Source organism: Nelumbo nucifera, chromosome 1, assembly GCF_055504915.1.
Source record: "Nelumbo nucifera cultivar China Antique chromosome 1, China Antique-T2T, whole genome shotgun sequence".
In the NCBI taxonomy this organism is placed as follows: domain Eukaryota; kingdom Viridiplantae; phylum Streptophyta; class Magnoliopsida; order Proteales; family Nelumbonaceae; genus Nelumbo; species Nelumbo nucifera.
In genome coordinates this window covers 149,319,008-149,333,684 of record NC_142649.1, presented here as the reverse complement: position 1 = coordinate 149,333,684, position 14,677 = coordinate 149,319,008, and the positions used below count along the sequence as shown (strand labels likewise).

General features: G+C 44.0%; 1 protein-coding gene across 1 annotated transcript; it reads left to right on the top strand.

Annotated features, from left to right (window-relative positions):
• The first annotated feature begins 431 nt into the window (after positions 1-431).
• Positions 432-2,689, top strand: LOC148803975 (uncharacterized). The gene is made up of 2 exons (XM_088898821.1): positions 432-563; positions 2,114-2,689. The coding sequence occupies exons 1-2, from the start codon at positions 432-434 to the stop codon at positions 2,687-2,689; spliced, it is 708 nt and encodes a 235-aa protein (XP_088754947.1).
• The last annotated feature ends 11,988 nt before the right edge of the window (positions 2,690-14,677 follow it).

Sequence of the window (14,677 nt, the reverse complement as noted above, 5' to 3'; positions counted from 1 at the left end):
ACAAGAATGTATATTGTCATTTTCATAGAGATCATGCTCATAGTACCGAAAATTGTAGAAACCTCCGCAACGAGATTGAAGAACTCATCTATTATGGATACTTGAAAAACTTTGTACAGAAAGATAATAAAAATCAAACAGATCGGCAGGGGGAGCAAAGTAGAGATGTTCCTGAGTCCAGTAGCAGACAGAGTGAGCAGCCGCAGAGACAGCTGCCCGAAGAGAGACCCATCCACGGGGTAATCCATATCATTACTGGCGGGTCTATTATCGTGGGCTACACCCCGGTAGCAATGAAGACCTCGGTTCGCGAACTAGAAAGAGAATAACAGAATCCTTCGAAGTGGCCAAGGCTCGAAGATCCCATATTCTTTACGGAAGATGACACGGACGGGATTCAATACCCCCATGATGACGCGCTAGTCATAAAGATGAGGATCAATGACTTCGAGGTGAAGCGCGTCCTGGTCGATTCAGGCAGTTCGGCTGATATCTTATTCAAGGACGCCTTCGACAAGCTCCAGCTCCAAGAAAGCGACACCAAGCCCACGAATGCTCCTCTGGTATGCTTCAGCGGAGAAGAAGCCAGGCCCCTAGGGCGAATTTCAGTACCTGTGGAAGTTGGCATGTGGCCTAATATCACAAGATTCGAGCATACTTTCCTAGTGGTCGCGACTCCTTCCCTGTACTACGTCATTATAGGTTGGCCCGTCATCCACACACTTCGTGCAGTGGTGTCCACCTACTATTTGGCTATGAAGTTCCCCATGGACTTCGGAGTAGGGGTAGCGCGAGGCGACCAGCTTGAGTCTCGCAAATGCTATGTCGCCGCCCTCAAAGGGAAAGCCAAGGTAGTAGACGACCTCGAGCTAGAGCGACCTACGGAGTACACCGAGGAGCGAGCTACACCGACAGAAGAGACAGTCCATGTACCTGTTTCAACAGAAGATCCAGCTAGGACTCTCCAGATCGGTGCATTAGTCGAGGAACCTCTTCGTTCTCAGCCGGTAAGTTTTTTAATTAAAAATTTAGATATATTCGCATTGTCCGTGGCAGAGATGCCCGGTGTAGATGCAAAAATAATAACTCATAAGTTAAATACCGATCCTGTAGTCAGGCCTGTTAGACAGAAGAAACACAACCTCGCCCCAGAGCGTTAAAGGATAGTCGACGAGGAAGTCGGGAAGCTCCTCGCAGCCGATTTCATCAGGGAGGCCCATTACCCGAGCTGGGTAGCTAACTCTGTTCTGGTAAAAAAGGCCAATGGTAAATGGCGCATGTGCATCGATTATACCGACCTGATCGGGCTTGCCCGTAGGACTACTTCTCCTTCCCTAAGATCGACCGTCTAGTGAACGCAACCTCAGGGCACAAGTTGCTGAGTTTCTTGGACGCGTACTCGGGATATAATCATATCAAGATGGACACTACCGACGAGCAAAAAAATAGCTTTCATAACCGAACTTGGCTTGTACTGCTACAAGGTCATGCCCTTCGGACTAAAAAATGCCGGGTGACCTTCCAAAGACTTGTAAATAGAATCTTTGAGCCGTTGATCGGCAACAAGGTTGAATGTTATGTTGAAGACATGGTCATCAAAACCCAATTTTCAAATTGTTCAATAAAAGATTTGTATTGTGCTTTTGAAATTTTGCGCAAATATAACATGAAGTTAAACCCTAACAAGTGTGTCTTCGGTGTCACCTCAGGTAAATTCCTAGGTTACATAGTTAACCAACGTGGCATCGAAGCCAACCCTAAAAAAATAAAGGCCATCCTAGATATGAGGCCACCTCGTAAATTGAAGGAGGTTCAGAGGCTAAACGGTCGTATATCTGCTCTGAGCCACTTCATGTCCAAGTCGGCAAATCGTTGCCTACCTTTTTTCAAGGCAATTAAAAAAAGTAAGGACTTTGAGTGGACTGAAGAGTGTCAGCTCACCTTCGACGAGCTCAAAAAATACTTAACTAGTATCCCAGTTCTGACCCGACTCGAGGAGGGAGATGTTTTGAAGTCGTACCTCTCCGCGAGTGATGAGGTGGTCAGCTCGGTACTGATAAAGAAAGTAGATCGGGTTTAATGACCCATCTACTATGTCAGCAAAGTTTTGCAGGACGCAGAAACAAGGTACCCAAAGATTAAGAAACTGGCATACGCACTAGTCATAGCAGCTCGGAACCTTCGTCCGTACTTCCAAGCCCACACTATCATCTTCCTTACCAACAAACCTCTGAGGCAAATCTTACTCAAGCCTGAGGTATCCGACAGACTGACGAAGTGGGCCATCGAACTCAGCGAGTATGACATCCAGTACAAGCCTCGGACGATGATTAAGGCCCAAGCCTTGGCTGACTCCGTTGCAGAATGCACCTTCAGCACCGCAGTCCCCGAATTGAACGAGCTTGAGCATAGAAAGGAAGCTTCAACTAGTGCAGCACCAGTCTCGGTTAGAGGAAGGCCAACCTGGGACGAGGAGCCCTGGATCCTCCATGTAGACGACTCATCTAATCAGCAAGGAAGCGGAGCTGGAATCATTCTGTACAGGCCAAGCGAGGTGAAGTTGGATTATGCACCTCGGTTCGAGTTCGTAGCCTCCAATAACGAAGCGGAGTACAAAGCACTAATAGCCATGCTCGCTCTAGCGAATGAAGTACAAGCCAAACCTGTCGTCATCTGCAGCGACTCCTAACTCGTGGTCAACCAGGTCACCGGCGATTACGAATCTCACGACCCCACCATGGTTTCTTATCTAGCCTAGGTCAGGGAAGTTCTACGCAGCTTCCAATCATACTTCATCAGGCAAATTCCAAGGTCCGAGAACACTGAGGCCGATGCCTTGTCCTGGTTAGCCAGCACGAGCAACAACACCATGAGGACCGTGTATATAGAGAACCTGCATCGGCCCAGCATTCTCGAGGGGGCAGAAGAGGTCGCTCCTGTTGCACAAGTGGAGTTGAGTTGGATTGACCCACTTGTGAGCTACCTGCTTCACGGGACCCTCCTTGCAGATCGCAACGCGGCCAGAAGCGTAGAGCGACAGGCAGCCAAGTATGTCATAATAGATGGACGGTTATACCGGAGATCCTACATGCTCCCCTACTTGCGCTGCTTGCGACCCTCAAAGGTCGAGCTCATTCTCCGCGACACTCATGAAGGCCTGTGTGGCGGACACTTGGGGGTAAGGCCCTCGCTCAGAAAGCGCTACGACAGGGGTACTACAGGCCCACGATGAAGGCAGACGCACTCGAGCTTGTCAAGAAGTGCGATAAATGCCAAAGGCATGCCAACATACATCACCAACCTGCTGCCGACCTGAAGTACCTCACTAGCCCATGGCCCTTCACATAGTGGGGAATCGACATTCTTGGACCATTCCCGCCAACGACAGGACAGAGGAGATTCGTGGTGGTAGTAGTGGATTACTTAACAATGTGGGTGGAGGCAGAACCCCTAGCGACAATCACAGCACGAAGTGTACAAAACTTCTTTTGGAGGAGTATAGTATGCCGCTTTGGGCTACCTCGGGTGCTTATCTCTAACAACGGTAAGCAGTTCAAAGATATCAAGTTTCAGAACTGGTGTGCTGAGATGGGGATAAAGCAAAATTTCACTTCGGTTGCACACCCTCAAGCAAACGGGCAGGCGGAAGTCATGAACAGAGCAATAGTCTGTGGACTAAAAGCCCGCTTAGCCTGAGCTAAGGGACTATGGGTAGACGAGCTACCTAGTGTATTATGGGCTTACCGAACTACCGTGAAAACCGCTATGGGTGAAACTCCCTTCGATCTCACCTATGGCACGGAAGTGTTAGACAGCTTTGTATGCCCTTAGCTTCAATCTGATTTGATGTACTTTTGTTATTTAGTGGAAAAAAATAAAGTGCATGTTTGATTCATGTTGTTTGGTTTAATTCTATGTAAGACCCTAAAATTGGACATTTATAGAGACTCGTGTTAGTTTTAAATGTTCACAGCCATTGGATAAGTCTGGAGAGATTTATCCTGCCAAGGCTGATACTGGTGTGCCACCAAGTGTTGGGATGGCCTGTCTCGGCCACTAGAGTAAGACCCAAGGCACATGCAGTATGGGATTACTCGAATCCTTGAACCGGACCAGATTTCCAGTATTGCCCTGGACCTTGGAGATAGATGGGCAAAACTGGAAAGTTACACCTGACCCCTAGACTCGATTATGACACTTCACTAGGTGTCGGATCGGGCTGTCTTTGATATTCCAATCAGTGAGATCCTTAGATGGGGATCAAAACCTGGGTATGTTGGGACAATCTGAGAATTCATCTGAGTGGGTGATCATAGTGACAGGATCAGCCCCTTTGTCGGACAAGGGTAATGATCGGGAATGCACTCTCTCTGATGGAAACCAAACTGCCGGTAGTTGATTTCAATCATTGGAATTTTGTTTTGCAAAATTAATATATTTATATATATATATATATGTACGGTTTCAAAATGTTTGCAAATGGTTTTAATTCCCGGGATCCATGTGAGTGGAGAGTGCGACACTATTCCTTGCAGCCGAGGGAGAGGTCCTCTCTTGTCGGGCAGTGCTTGATCATTAAGGGCTGAGAGGTTAAGTGTAAGACCATTTTGGATAATACCTGATGGGCTAATCTTGCACCTGCCCACAGTCCCTGGGTTTTTATAAGATGGCTTGGCCCAGGGACCGCTTAATGTAAGTGTTGGGCCCATAGGGTCCATGTGATGGACTCAGGGGTTCACTGAGTTTTTCAATGAATTCGGCTGGGCCTTGTATTAAAGGCTAGGCCGAACCCATGTGGCTGGTGTGTAGATCAATGCTTGGGTCCCACGCCATACAAAGAAGCCCAACTGGGTAGCAGATTGGAAACTAGTTAAACACTGAACACTTAATGGGCCAAAAGCCCATTTCGAACTGGGTTGATATGATCACCCATCTATGGGGCGAATCTGAGATTAATGTTAGTGAAAGGATAGGGCCTTTAACCTTATCCACTCTGGGAGACCAAATTCAAAACAGATTTGAATCTGGTAACCTCCTGATAAGATTAGGAGTAAGCTAACTTAATCTGTAGATAGGATTAAGATAATCCCCTATCCAAATATAGATTTGGATTGGGATAACTCCTAATTAAGAGGTTTTTTAATCAAGAAGAAAGGAGGAGAAACCCAAGAGAAATATATCAGATTCGAACAAGGGGTTTTTGAGATAGCAAGAAAGCTTTCTACGAATTGAGATAAGATCTCATACAAAACTCTAGAGAGAAGAGAAGTAGTTCAGCCATCTTTGTCCTAGGAGTTCTCCTCTAGCCGCCACCTTTTCCCTCTTGCAAGATTTGATCTTTGCAGCAATAGGGAGTCAAGAAATCAGTTCTTGACATTAGTCTTGCGAAAATGACTAAGAAAGATTCAGTGTTCAGAGTTTCCAGAGGATTCTTACGAAGGATCCAGTGTGTAGGACGCACCCTACTGGTTCCGTTCCATCCATAGCTGTGTCATCTTCAGCAGGAGCGGATCTTGGTTTCTTCTTTGGGCGTGAGCACCAACTTTGGGAGATACTGCTTCTCCGGATCAGGTATATTCCTCCCTTTTACTTTTTGGTTTAGATCTAGTTCGATCATGGTTCAAGTAAGATCCTTGAATATAGTATTCTAAATTCAGGGAATATGATTCCCAGTTGGGAGAAGGTAGGAGAATTTTTGAAATTCGCCCACCCATTCTGCAACCTTTTAGCCTCCATTAGATGGATCCTACCTTTCTTTCAGGAAGCAGTAATCCCAGCCGAGATCGAGGTGCCTACATTATGCTTGGAGGCATATGACGAAGAAACCAACGATGACGAGCTTCGTACCAACCTCGACCTAGTGGAAGAAGTACGAGACCTTGCATATATCCGGACCGCAGCTTACCAGCAAAGAGTGGCTCGGTACTATAACGCCAGGGTCAAGAAGCAGCACTTCCGGCGTCGGTAAGCTCGGACCAAACTGGGAAGCTCCCTACCGAGTAAAGCGGGTACTCGGGGAAGGTACATACGAGCTCGAAACCTTAGAAGGAAGATAGGTACCTCGAGCGTTGAACGTCAGCAATTTAAGGCGATACTACCTGTGATCGTCGAACTGGAGAGCGGACTGCGAGTCACTCCCAAAAGTCCAAGGACTAGAAGTGCCGAGTAGATAAAAGACCTCGGCATCATATAAGTCTCAGTCGCCTCTTCGACTTGGGTGAACTAGTCTTACTTGCCTCTTCGGCATGGGCATATAAGTCCCAGTCGCCTCTTCAGCATGGGCATATAAGTCCCAGTCGCCTCCTCGGCATGGGCATATAAGTCCTAATCGCCTCTTCAGCATAGGCAAAGTACTTCTAATACCCAAAGTGTAAACAGCTCAAGTTTGAGCCCTATGATGTCTAACCCACTTCGACATTTAAATGAGTAGCCCGTGCGCGGATAGGTCGGGTATATACCCTACAATGTCGCCCACCTCGGCGTTCATTATGTAAAGTTGCCCCTACTAATAGTCCAAGTAGACAATTCGGGGTAACAAACACTTAGATAAATTTTCACTTTAGTTATCCTTGCTTGTTGTCCAGCTCGGTAGCTCGACAATTCGGGAACCTATACAGTTGTTACCTAGATCGGGAGTCATTTACACTTAGAATATTTTTTGCACAAGGATTGCTCAGAAAAGTTTGTATTTCATTAATAAAAAGAGTGAAGGTACAAAGATGTCAGTGTAACCCAAGATCGGTGGCCTCGGGGCATACATCCAAAACACAGAAAGAAGAAAAAGCCAGAATCACTCATGAGGACTGTCAGCCAGGTCGGTCTCCATATGCTCTTCCACGTCCTCTTGACCCGAGGAGCCCGCCTCTTCGACTTCGTCGCTGCTTTCCTCCTCTAATGAGCTGGGCTCTTCGTTCGCTGCCTTCGCCACCTTGGGGGTAAGGCCCGACATAGTGATGACTCCGAGATCAAGGTCGGGGAACTTCTACCGCACCAAGTACCTACACAGCTTGAAACCGGAACGATAGGAGCTCGACCCATATTCGACCTAGAGATCGTGGAACTCTGAGGATTCCTTGAAGCGTTCCGATGGTGTGGTTTCTTTCTTCTCGCGCCTCTTGGAGGGCGATCTCAAAGATCTTAGTCCCCTCTTGGAGGGTGGTCTCGAAGATCTTAGTCCGCTCTTGGATTGTCACTTCGAGATTCTCGATCTCTCGTTGAAGCTTCACCTTCTCCTTGGTCAGCGTTGAGATTTGCTCCTGTTGCTTCATTTTTTCCTCAGTCAGTGCGTAGATTAGTTTCTGTTGCTTTTCCTTCTCTTCAGTCATGGCCAAGATCAGCTTCTGTTGGCTACAAGCTCCATTCTTGGCCCGAGATATCTCGCCCCGAGATATCTCACCCCGAGCTAGGTCCAGTTCGTGATGAAGCTGTTGTGCCTTTTCCTCGGCATCCCGAGCCGGCTTTAGGCGGATCTCGGACTGACACATCAACGAACGAATGACAGAGTTCACCTAGCAAATAAAACCGAGGCAAGTACATTTGAAATTGACAAAGAAATAAAATGTAAAGTAAGGTACTTACCACCATGTAATAACCGGCAGCTCAGCTTCCGAGCATGGCTATAGAAATGTCAGCCCACTCCACGACCGTGTCAGGAAAGACGACATCCCTGCTCTTGCGCATTCTGAGCCGAAGAGTCATTATGCTCTCCTTTGAGGACTTGGGCCTCGGTGCAGAAGCGCTCTCTGGCCTGTGAGGTTGAACGCTTTCCTTCTCGGGTACAGAAGTGCTCCCCGGTTCATGAGGCTGAGCATCCTCCTCCTAGTCATCATCCAGGTCCACTATAGGGGGTCGAGGACGAACCTCCTCCTTGGGGAGCTCGGTAGAGATCGGCTCCATGGCCAGGACTTTGGATGAGGCAGGGGCTGAAGGACCGGCCTCCCAGTGAAGCTTCTTCGAAGCCTTCCTCTTCTTCCCTCTCTGAGAGCTCTTGAGAAGGTTCTCGGCATCGACCTCCGGTATGTTAACTGCAAGAGCAAAAGGTTAGCCGCAAACTAAAAAGAACCTTAAAGTAAAAAACCAAGGTGGAAACCTACCAGGAGGGCTCAGACCAGCTCGCACAAGCTTCTCCTCGGCCAAGAAATCTTTCATCTCGAGGCCAAGGTCCCTCCATGAGTTAATAACTGCCCTAGTTTTTGCATGTAAGCTCACCCCGGAATCCTTGATAGCCACCCACCAGTGAGTTGGAAGAGACCACCCTTCAGGATTTTAGACAATGAAATACCTCCTCTTCCAGGATGGAACCTTGTTCGGGCAACCGAATAGGATTTTGAACCCAGGCCGAGGTGAGATATAATAGCTTTGTCTGACGTCCCCATGCAGACAAGCAGAATTTCGCTTGATCGCACAGATCAAGCTAAAGGTATCTAGGGACAGAGGTCGATTATATGTGTGGAACAAGGAGATAGTACCAACTATATTTCGGATAGAGTTCGAGTGTAGTTGGTCGATGGTGATGTTGAAAAACTTGACTACCTCTATAATGAAAGGGTGGAGCAGGAAGCGCAGCCCGGCCGCGAGCTGCTCCTCAAAGACCGTGAGATCATGGTGATCATGAGCCCAAGGATATTGACTTAAAGGAAGACTAAAGACCAAGTTATCGGGAAGATGATAGCGAGCTACTAGGTACATTAGCCTATCCGAGGTCAGAGTAGAAGGACCGAAGTCATTTGGATCCCGACCACGGGAAGAAGACGGAGCCTCCGTTCTAGAGGACAGACCCTCTTCTTGAACCTCGGTCTCCCCAAGCTGAGATGGCTCAACTTCGAGCATGAAAGTTTCCTTTAAAGACTAAAGAGGGGAGTCACCCAGGGGTGAGCTGACCTCCCGAGCAAGGGCCATGGATTGCACCATGGCACCCTCAACCTCACTAGAGCTACCTAAAAGCTTGTCTACGCTAGAGCTAGACATGATTAAAAAACAAAGGAGAAACAAACGAAGGGAAACACAAACTCACCAAAAAGAAGGATGACCTCGGAACACAAAGAGAAAGCGAGCTAAAAGACTCTGATGCGACCTCAGGAGAGCTCAATCACAGAATTTGTGGCGAGAAAAATGAGTTATGAACCCCCTATTTATAGCCGCTATGTCCGAAGACTAACGGTCGAGATTGAAGCAATCCAACGGCTCCTAGGACAACCAGTTGCACGACCCCCGAGGATAAAATCGGTTTAGCGTTTTTTGACGTCCGCGGAATTTATAGATTGTGTGACGTCCGCGCGTAGGCCAGATGCGACCTGGGTTTTTCTGGTTGAGCCGGCTGGCCGAACAAGTCCGATCCGTGATTCATTTGACTAGCTACCCGAACCTCAGACCAAATCCACTTGGCTCGTCATTAACTCCCTGCATCGGGTCAGGACCCCTGGCTCGGGGAGTGGGGGGCAATTGATGTAGGGTGATTTGGCCCGACCTAGTAATAGGGGGACACGTGGACACGACCTAACTACTAGGATGACAGCTCAGTCGACGCACCAAGTCTGCAATGAATCCAGCTCAGATAACAAAACCACCTCGGGACAAGTTCACCTCAGAGCACGATCGCATCAGGACCACCTCGGTCCCAAGGCAATTCGACATTCATACCAGATCGGATCCAAAGGGCACTAGCTCGGGTAATACTGACCGACCACTGCTTGGCAACCCCAAAGATCTCGCCACCAGATTCCACGCCTTACGGGATCACAGCTAGCAAACAGCTAGCATTATCTCCTCCGTCCAATTCGGGCGGAAGTGATGAATCTTATCAGTTGGCAGTGTTATCCCCAATTAATACGAAAATGGACCTCATCATAACGAGGATCCCGGAACTGCTCTGTGAAATCATTGAGGACTCCACTATATAAAGGCTTCACCCCCCGGGGGTGCAAGGTACGCGTAATCTCTGCTCTCTAGCTCTCTTGCATTCTAAGCTATTATCAACTCGCAACTAAGTACTGACTTAAGCATCGGAGCGACCTCGCTGGGTATGCAACCCCGGGTACTCTGATTCGCTTTTTGCAGATCAACTAAGTCCGTTGTCTACTAGAAACTAGATCACCTCCAGCTGGAAGCAGCCGGATTGCACTACATCAGTCACTTTTTCCAAAACTGAGTTTTGATGAAAAGTATATGCTGGAATTGCAACCTTAACTTAAAACAGTACAATTTGCAAAAATAGCAGCATGGCTTTTAGAGCAGCTAATCTTAATCGTCAGAATTAATCTATTCGTGGGCTGGGTTCAGGTTCGATTTTATATTATTTTGGGCTCGGCTTGGGTCAGGTTCATTCAAATTTTGACAAAACTCAAACCCAAACCCAGCCCATGATCAGATCAAGTCAAAACTTTTGTTTAACCGTCTCCTATATGCATGCATGTTTATAAATGTTATGGTTGTGCTTTGAATTCTTTGACTCACTACATGAATATGCAATTTCATAGTGGAAGTTAATTAAGCGTAGGACTTTGGTGTATTTTGGAGGTCTAAACCTAATACGGAGAATATATATTTCAGGGTTTTTTCTCTTGTACACTTGGTCTTTGTCTTGTGAGAGAAGAATGAAATTTTAGATGTACTTGGGGTTTAGGGTTTTCTATAAATGAGATTGTGATTATTGTGCAGCTCTATATTCATTTTGGATTTCTGTTCCTTCACCTGTGGATATAAGCTATAAGTCGAACCACACAAATTTGTGTTACTTCACAGTATTTCCCTTTAATTACTATCATTGCCAATTATAAATAATTACTGTTATTATAAATAACAGTAATTACTGATTATTACAATAATTAATTACTGTAATTTAATAAATATATAATTAGTGATTGTAATTAATAATTACTGTTATTATAAATATTGTTAATAATTAGATATTTACTTTATTTTTATTTTAAATTAAAATTATAAAGACTATTAATAAATTTAGTAACCCGGTTTTAATAGTTAATGATTATTACAGTAATTTAATAAATATATAAATAGTGATTATAATTAATAATTACTGTTATTATAAATATTGTTAATAAATAGATATTTACTTTAATTTTACTTTAAATTAAAATTATAAATACTATTAATAAATTTACTAATTATTATATTAAAAATAATTAAAAATGTTACTAAAAGTATTGTTATTGATTATTTAATAAAATATTATAATTACTAATTAATACTGATAAATATTGTTAATTTGATTTAATTTTGGTAATTATTAATTTAATGAATATTGTTAATAAATCCTATTCATAAATTTAATAATTATTGTTATATTAAAAATAACTAAATAATATTATTAAAACTACCATTAATGATTATTTAATAAAACATTATAATTACCTACTATTATTGATAAATGCCGTTAATAATGTTCTGACAACCGATGATTCGAACGGATGGTTTGTTCTAACAACAAAAATTACAAGAAAAAAATACGGAACCGTTCTGGTCACTGGTTTCCGAGTCGACGGTCCGATCATCCGGTTTGAACGGACGGTCCGTTCTGACAACAAAAATTATAGGCAAAAAATTGAGTGTGTGAGGTCCATTAAGTACTATCATACATGTTATGTCATTTGACTGTGTGACTAATACGACCCGAAAACGAAACCGTTCTAGCCATCGGTTTATCCGTTCGGTTCGAATGGATGACCCGTTCTAACAACAAAAAGTTACAAGTGAAAAATTATGGAACCGTTCTGGCCACCGGTTTTCAAGTTGATGGTTTGACCGTCCGGTTCGAATAGACGACCCATTCTGACAATAAAAATTACAGGCAAAAAATTGAGTGTGAGAGGTCCACTAAACAGTATCATACGTGTTATATCATTCGAGCGTGTGACTCATATGACCCGAAAATGGAACCATTCTGGCCACTGGTTTTTGGGTCAACGGTTCGACTGCCCGGTTCAAACAGACGACCCGTTCTGACAACAAAAAATTTAAAAATAAAAAAAACGGCCAAAACCATTGAATGGGTCAACGGGTTGACGGTTCGACCACTTGGGTCAATGGTTCATTGACCGATTCAACATTTTTTTACCAGAGACTAGGATTGGGGTAAAACAAAATTGGTTGCATAGACGATTCCCACTTAAAAATAAAAAAAATGGATAACCTGTTTTGACAACAAAAATTACAAGAAAAAAATTGTGTGAGGTCTATTAAGTAGTACCATACATGTTATGTCATTCGAGTGTGTGACTCATACGACCTGAAAACGGAATCGTTCTGGCCACCGATTTTCGGGTCAACGGTTTGACTATTCGGTTCAAACGGATGGCCCGTTCTGACAACAAAAAATAAAAAAATGACCAAAAACCATTGAATGGGTCGACGGTTCGACCGCCCGGGTCAATGGGTCGTTGACCGATTCAACAATTTTTGGCCAGGGACCGAGATTAAGATAAAACAGAACCGATTGCTTGGATGGTTCCCAATTAAAAATATAAAAAAATGGCCAAAAACCATTGAACGAGTCAACGGGTCGACGGTTCAACCTCTCGAGTCAATGGGTTATTGACTAATTCAACGATTTTTTGCTAGGGACCAAGATTGGGGTAAAACGGAACCAGTTTCCTGGATGGTTCCTAAGCCGAAATGTCCATCCATCTAAGTCAACGACGGTTCGAAATCAATGGTTTTTATGCTTTTTGATTTTCACTATTCAAAGATTTCTTCTACTGTGGGCTTTATTTGAGTGTGTGTGGTATATTCCTTTTTTTTCATCTTCCTTTTTTTGTTTTTTGGTCTTCTTCTTCAAGATCCTCCAAAACGGTCTAGGATTTACCACCATTTGATTTCTTCCCTTTTGTTTTTTTTTTTGAATTTTCTTGTGCAATTTTTGCTTTATTTTCTTACAAGACAATCTACTTTTTCTCTTTTTTTTATTGCATGTATGTTTAGATCCGTCTCAAAGCGGAACTTTGGACTCGATTTCCTGGTTTTTTTCCTTGATTTTTTCAATTTGGTGGATTTACCGCTAATTTTTTTATGTGTTTAAGGTCACTTTGGATTTATCTTTCAAGGTTTTGGAATCCCTTGCAATGTCCACCCTTCCCATGACTACGACTACAAAGTTATTTTGTCTAACTATTGACACCTAGGAAAAACGACCCCAAAATAGAACCGTTCTAGCCATTGATTTCCAGGTCAATGGTTCAACAATCTAGTTTGAACAGATGGCCCGTTCTGACAACAAAAATTAAAAATAAAAAATGGCCAAAACCGTTGAGTGGGTCGACGGTTAAATTGTCTAGTTTAATGGGTCATTGATTGCTTCAACGAAATAGAACTCAGAACTATCATTGTATGGTCGTATTCTTTTATATGAGATGCTTTGCCAAAAGAATATTTAAAAAACAATCACATGATAATTTCTTCTAAATCTTTATATGAGTTTCAAGACTTAATACTTATAATTTAAAATTTGTTATTAAGAAATCATTATCTTTTTCTAATATAGCAAGTAGCAATATTACAATTACATTCCAGCCCGCTGGCCCTCCACTAGTACAATTTTTAAGTAAACGAGACAGAAAAGAAGGGAATTCAATTCTCAATTCACTCCAAAGCGATCCAAACACAATCGAATGGGTTGTTTATTGTTTTTTCTTTTTAATATTAATATGAAGTGGAAGGATGAATTGAATCGAACTTGAACAATTCGGGTTCAGGTTCAGCCTTGTCAGGCTTCAGGTTGTTGGTTGAACCTCGAAAATGGAAAAGCGCTTGAAGTGCTAATAAGTGGCAATCGAGTATGATACAAGTGGGACAGAATAGGGGAGCCAAGTGTTCACCTGATTGATACGTGTGATTGTTATCGAATGACGAGGGTCGAAGGTACAGGTACTACAACCCCTTATAAAAGTCTCTAATTAAGTAAGCACATACATGCAGTTGAACTTGAAGCTGTTGGGGTTGAGATTTGGCTGTACATATCGAGAAATGCCGAATTACGAAGAGAAGACCAACCAAACTCCACATAAATGAAAGTTAATGCTATCATTTAATAGAGAGCTGATGAGCCCTGTTGTGTATGTGAATTGTGACCGATGCCATTGCCATGGGGTGAGGTGAGCTCTATAAATAAATGAACCACCGGCCCAAATTAACAAGAGAAAGGTGAGTAAGTTGATTTTCTTAATTTGCATGTACACCTGTATGTGAGAAGTAATGGAAGGGCGGAAGCGAATAAGAATTCCGGTGGGTGTGGCGACGATGATGGTGTTGGTGTGGAGCTTGGCCTTCATTCCTTGCTTGCTGGCGTGCCCCTCCTCTAAGAATGGTAAAGAGAACTGTAGAGATTGTATTGTTGGGCGGATGAAGTACGAGTGCCCAGCGTGTGAACCCATTCTCCGTTGCATGGCTATGTGCTTGTGGGATGGCACTTCTCGCTCCCTCTGCGTAAAAAGGTGCGACTGCCGTGGTGGCAAACCCAGCCCCTCCGACTGTAAGAGATGCATGGCTCCCTGCAAATGTAGCTGTGCTCTTTACTCTTAATTAACCTTAAATTTTACATGTACAACAACTACTTCCTATCTTTCGTCACTCCTCAGACTATAATATATGGGCTTTCTTCCTTTTAATCCTTTCTGTTTGTTTGAGAGAGAGAGAGAGAGGGGTTAATCAGTGGTTGTTCCATTTC

Bases quoted from the DNA above. Each gene is read 5' to 3' on its own strand.
- LOC148803975 (XM_088898821.1), top strand. From the start codon at position 432: ATGAGGATCAATGACTTCGAGGTGAAGCGCGTCCTGGTCGATTCAGGC. The intron at 564-2,113 runs GTATGCTTCAGC...AAAGTTTTGCAG, and splicing joins AGCCCACGAATGCTCCTCTG to GACGCAGAAACAAGGTACCC.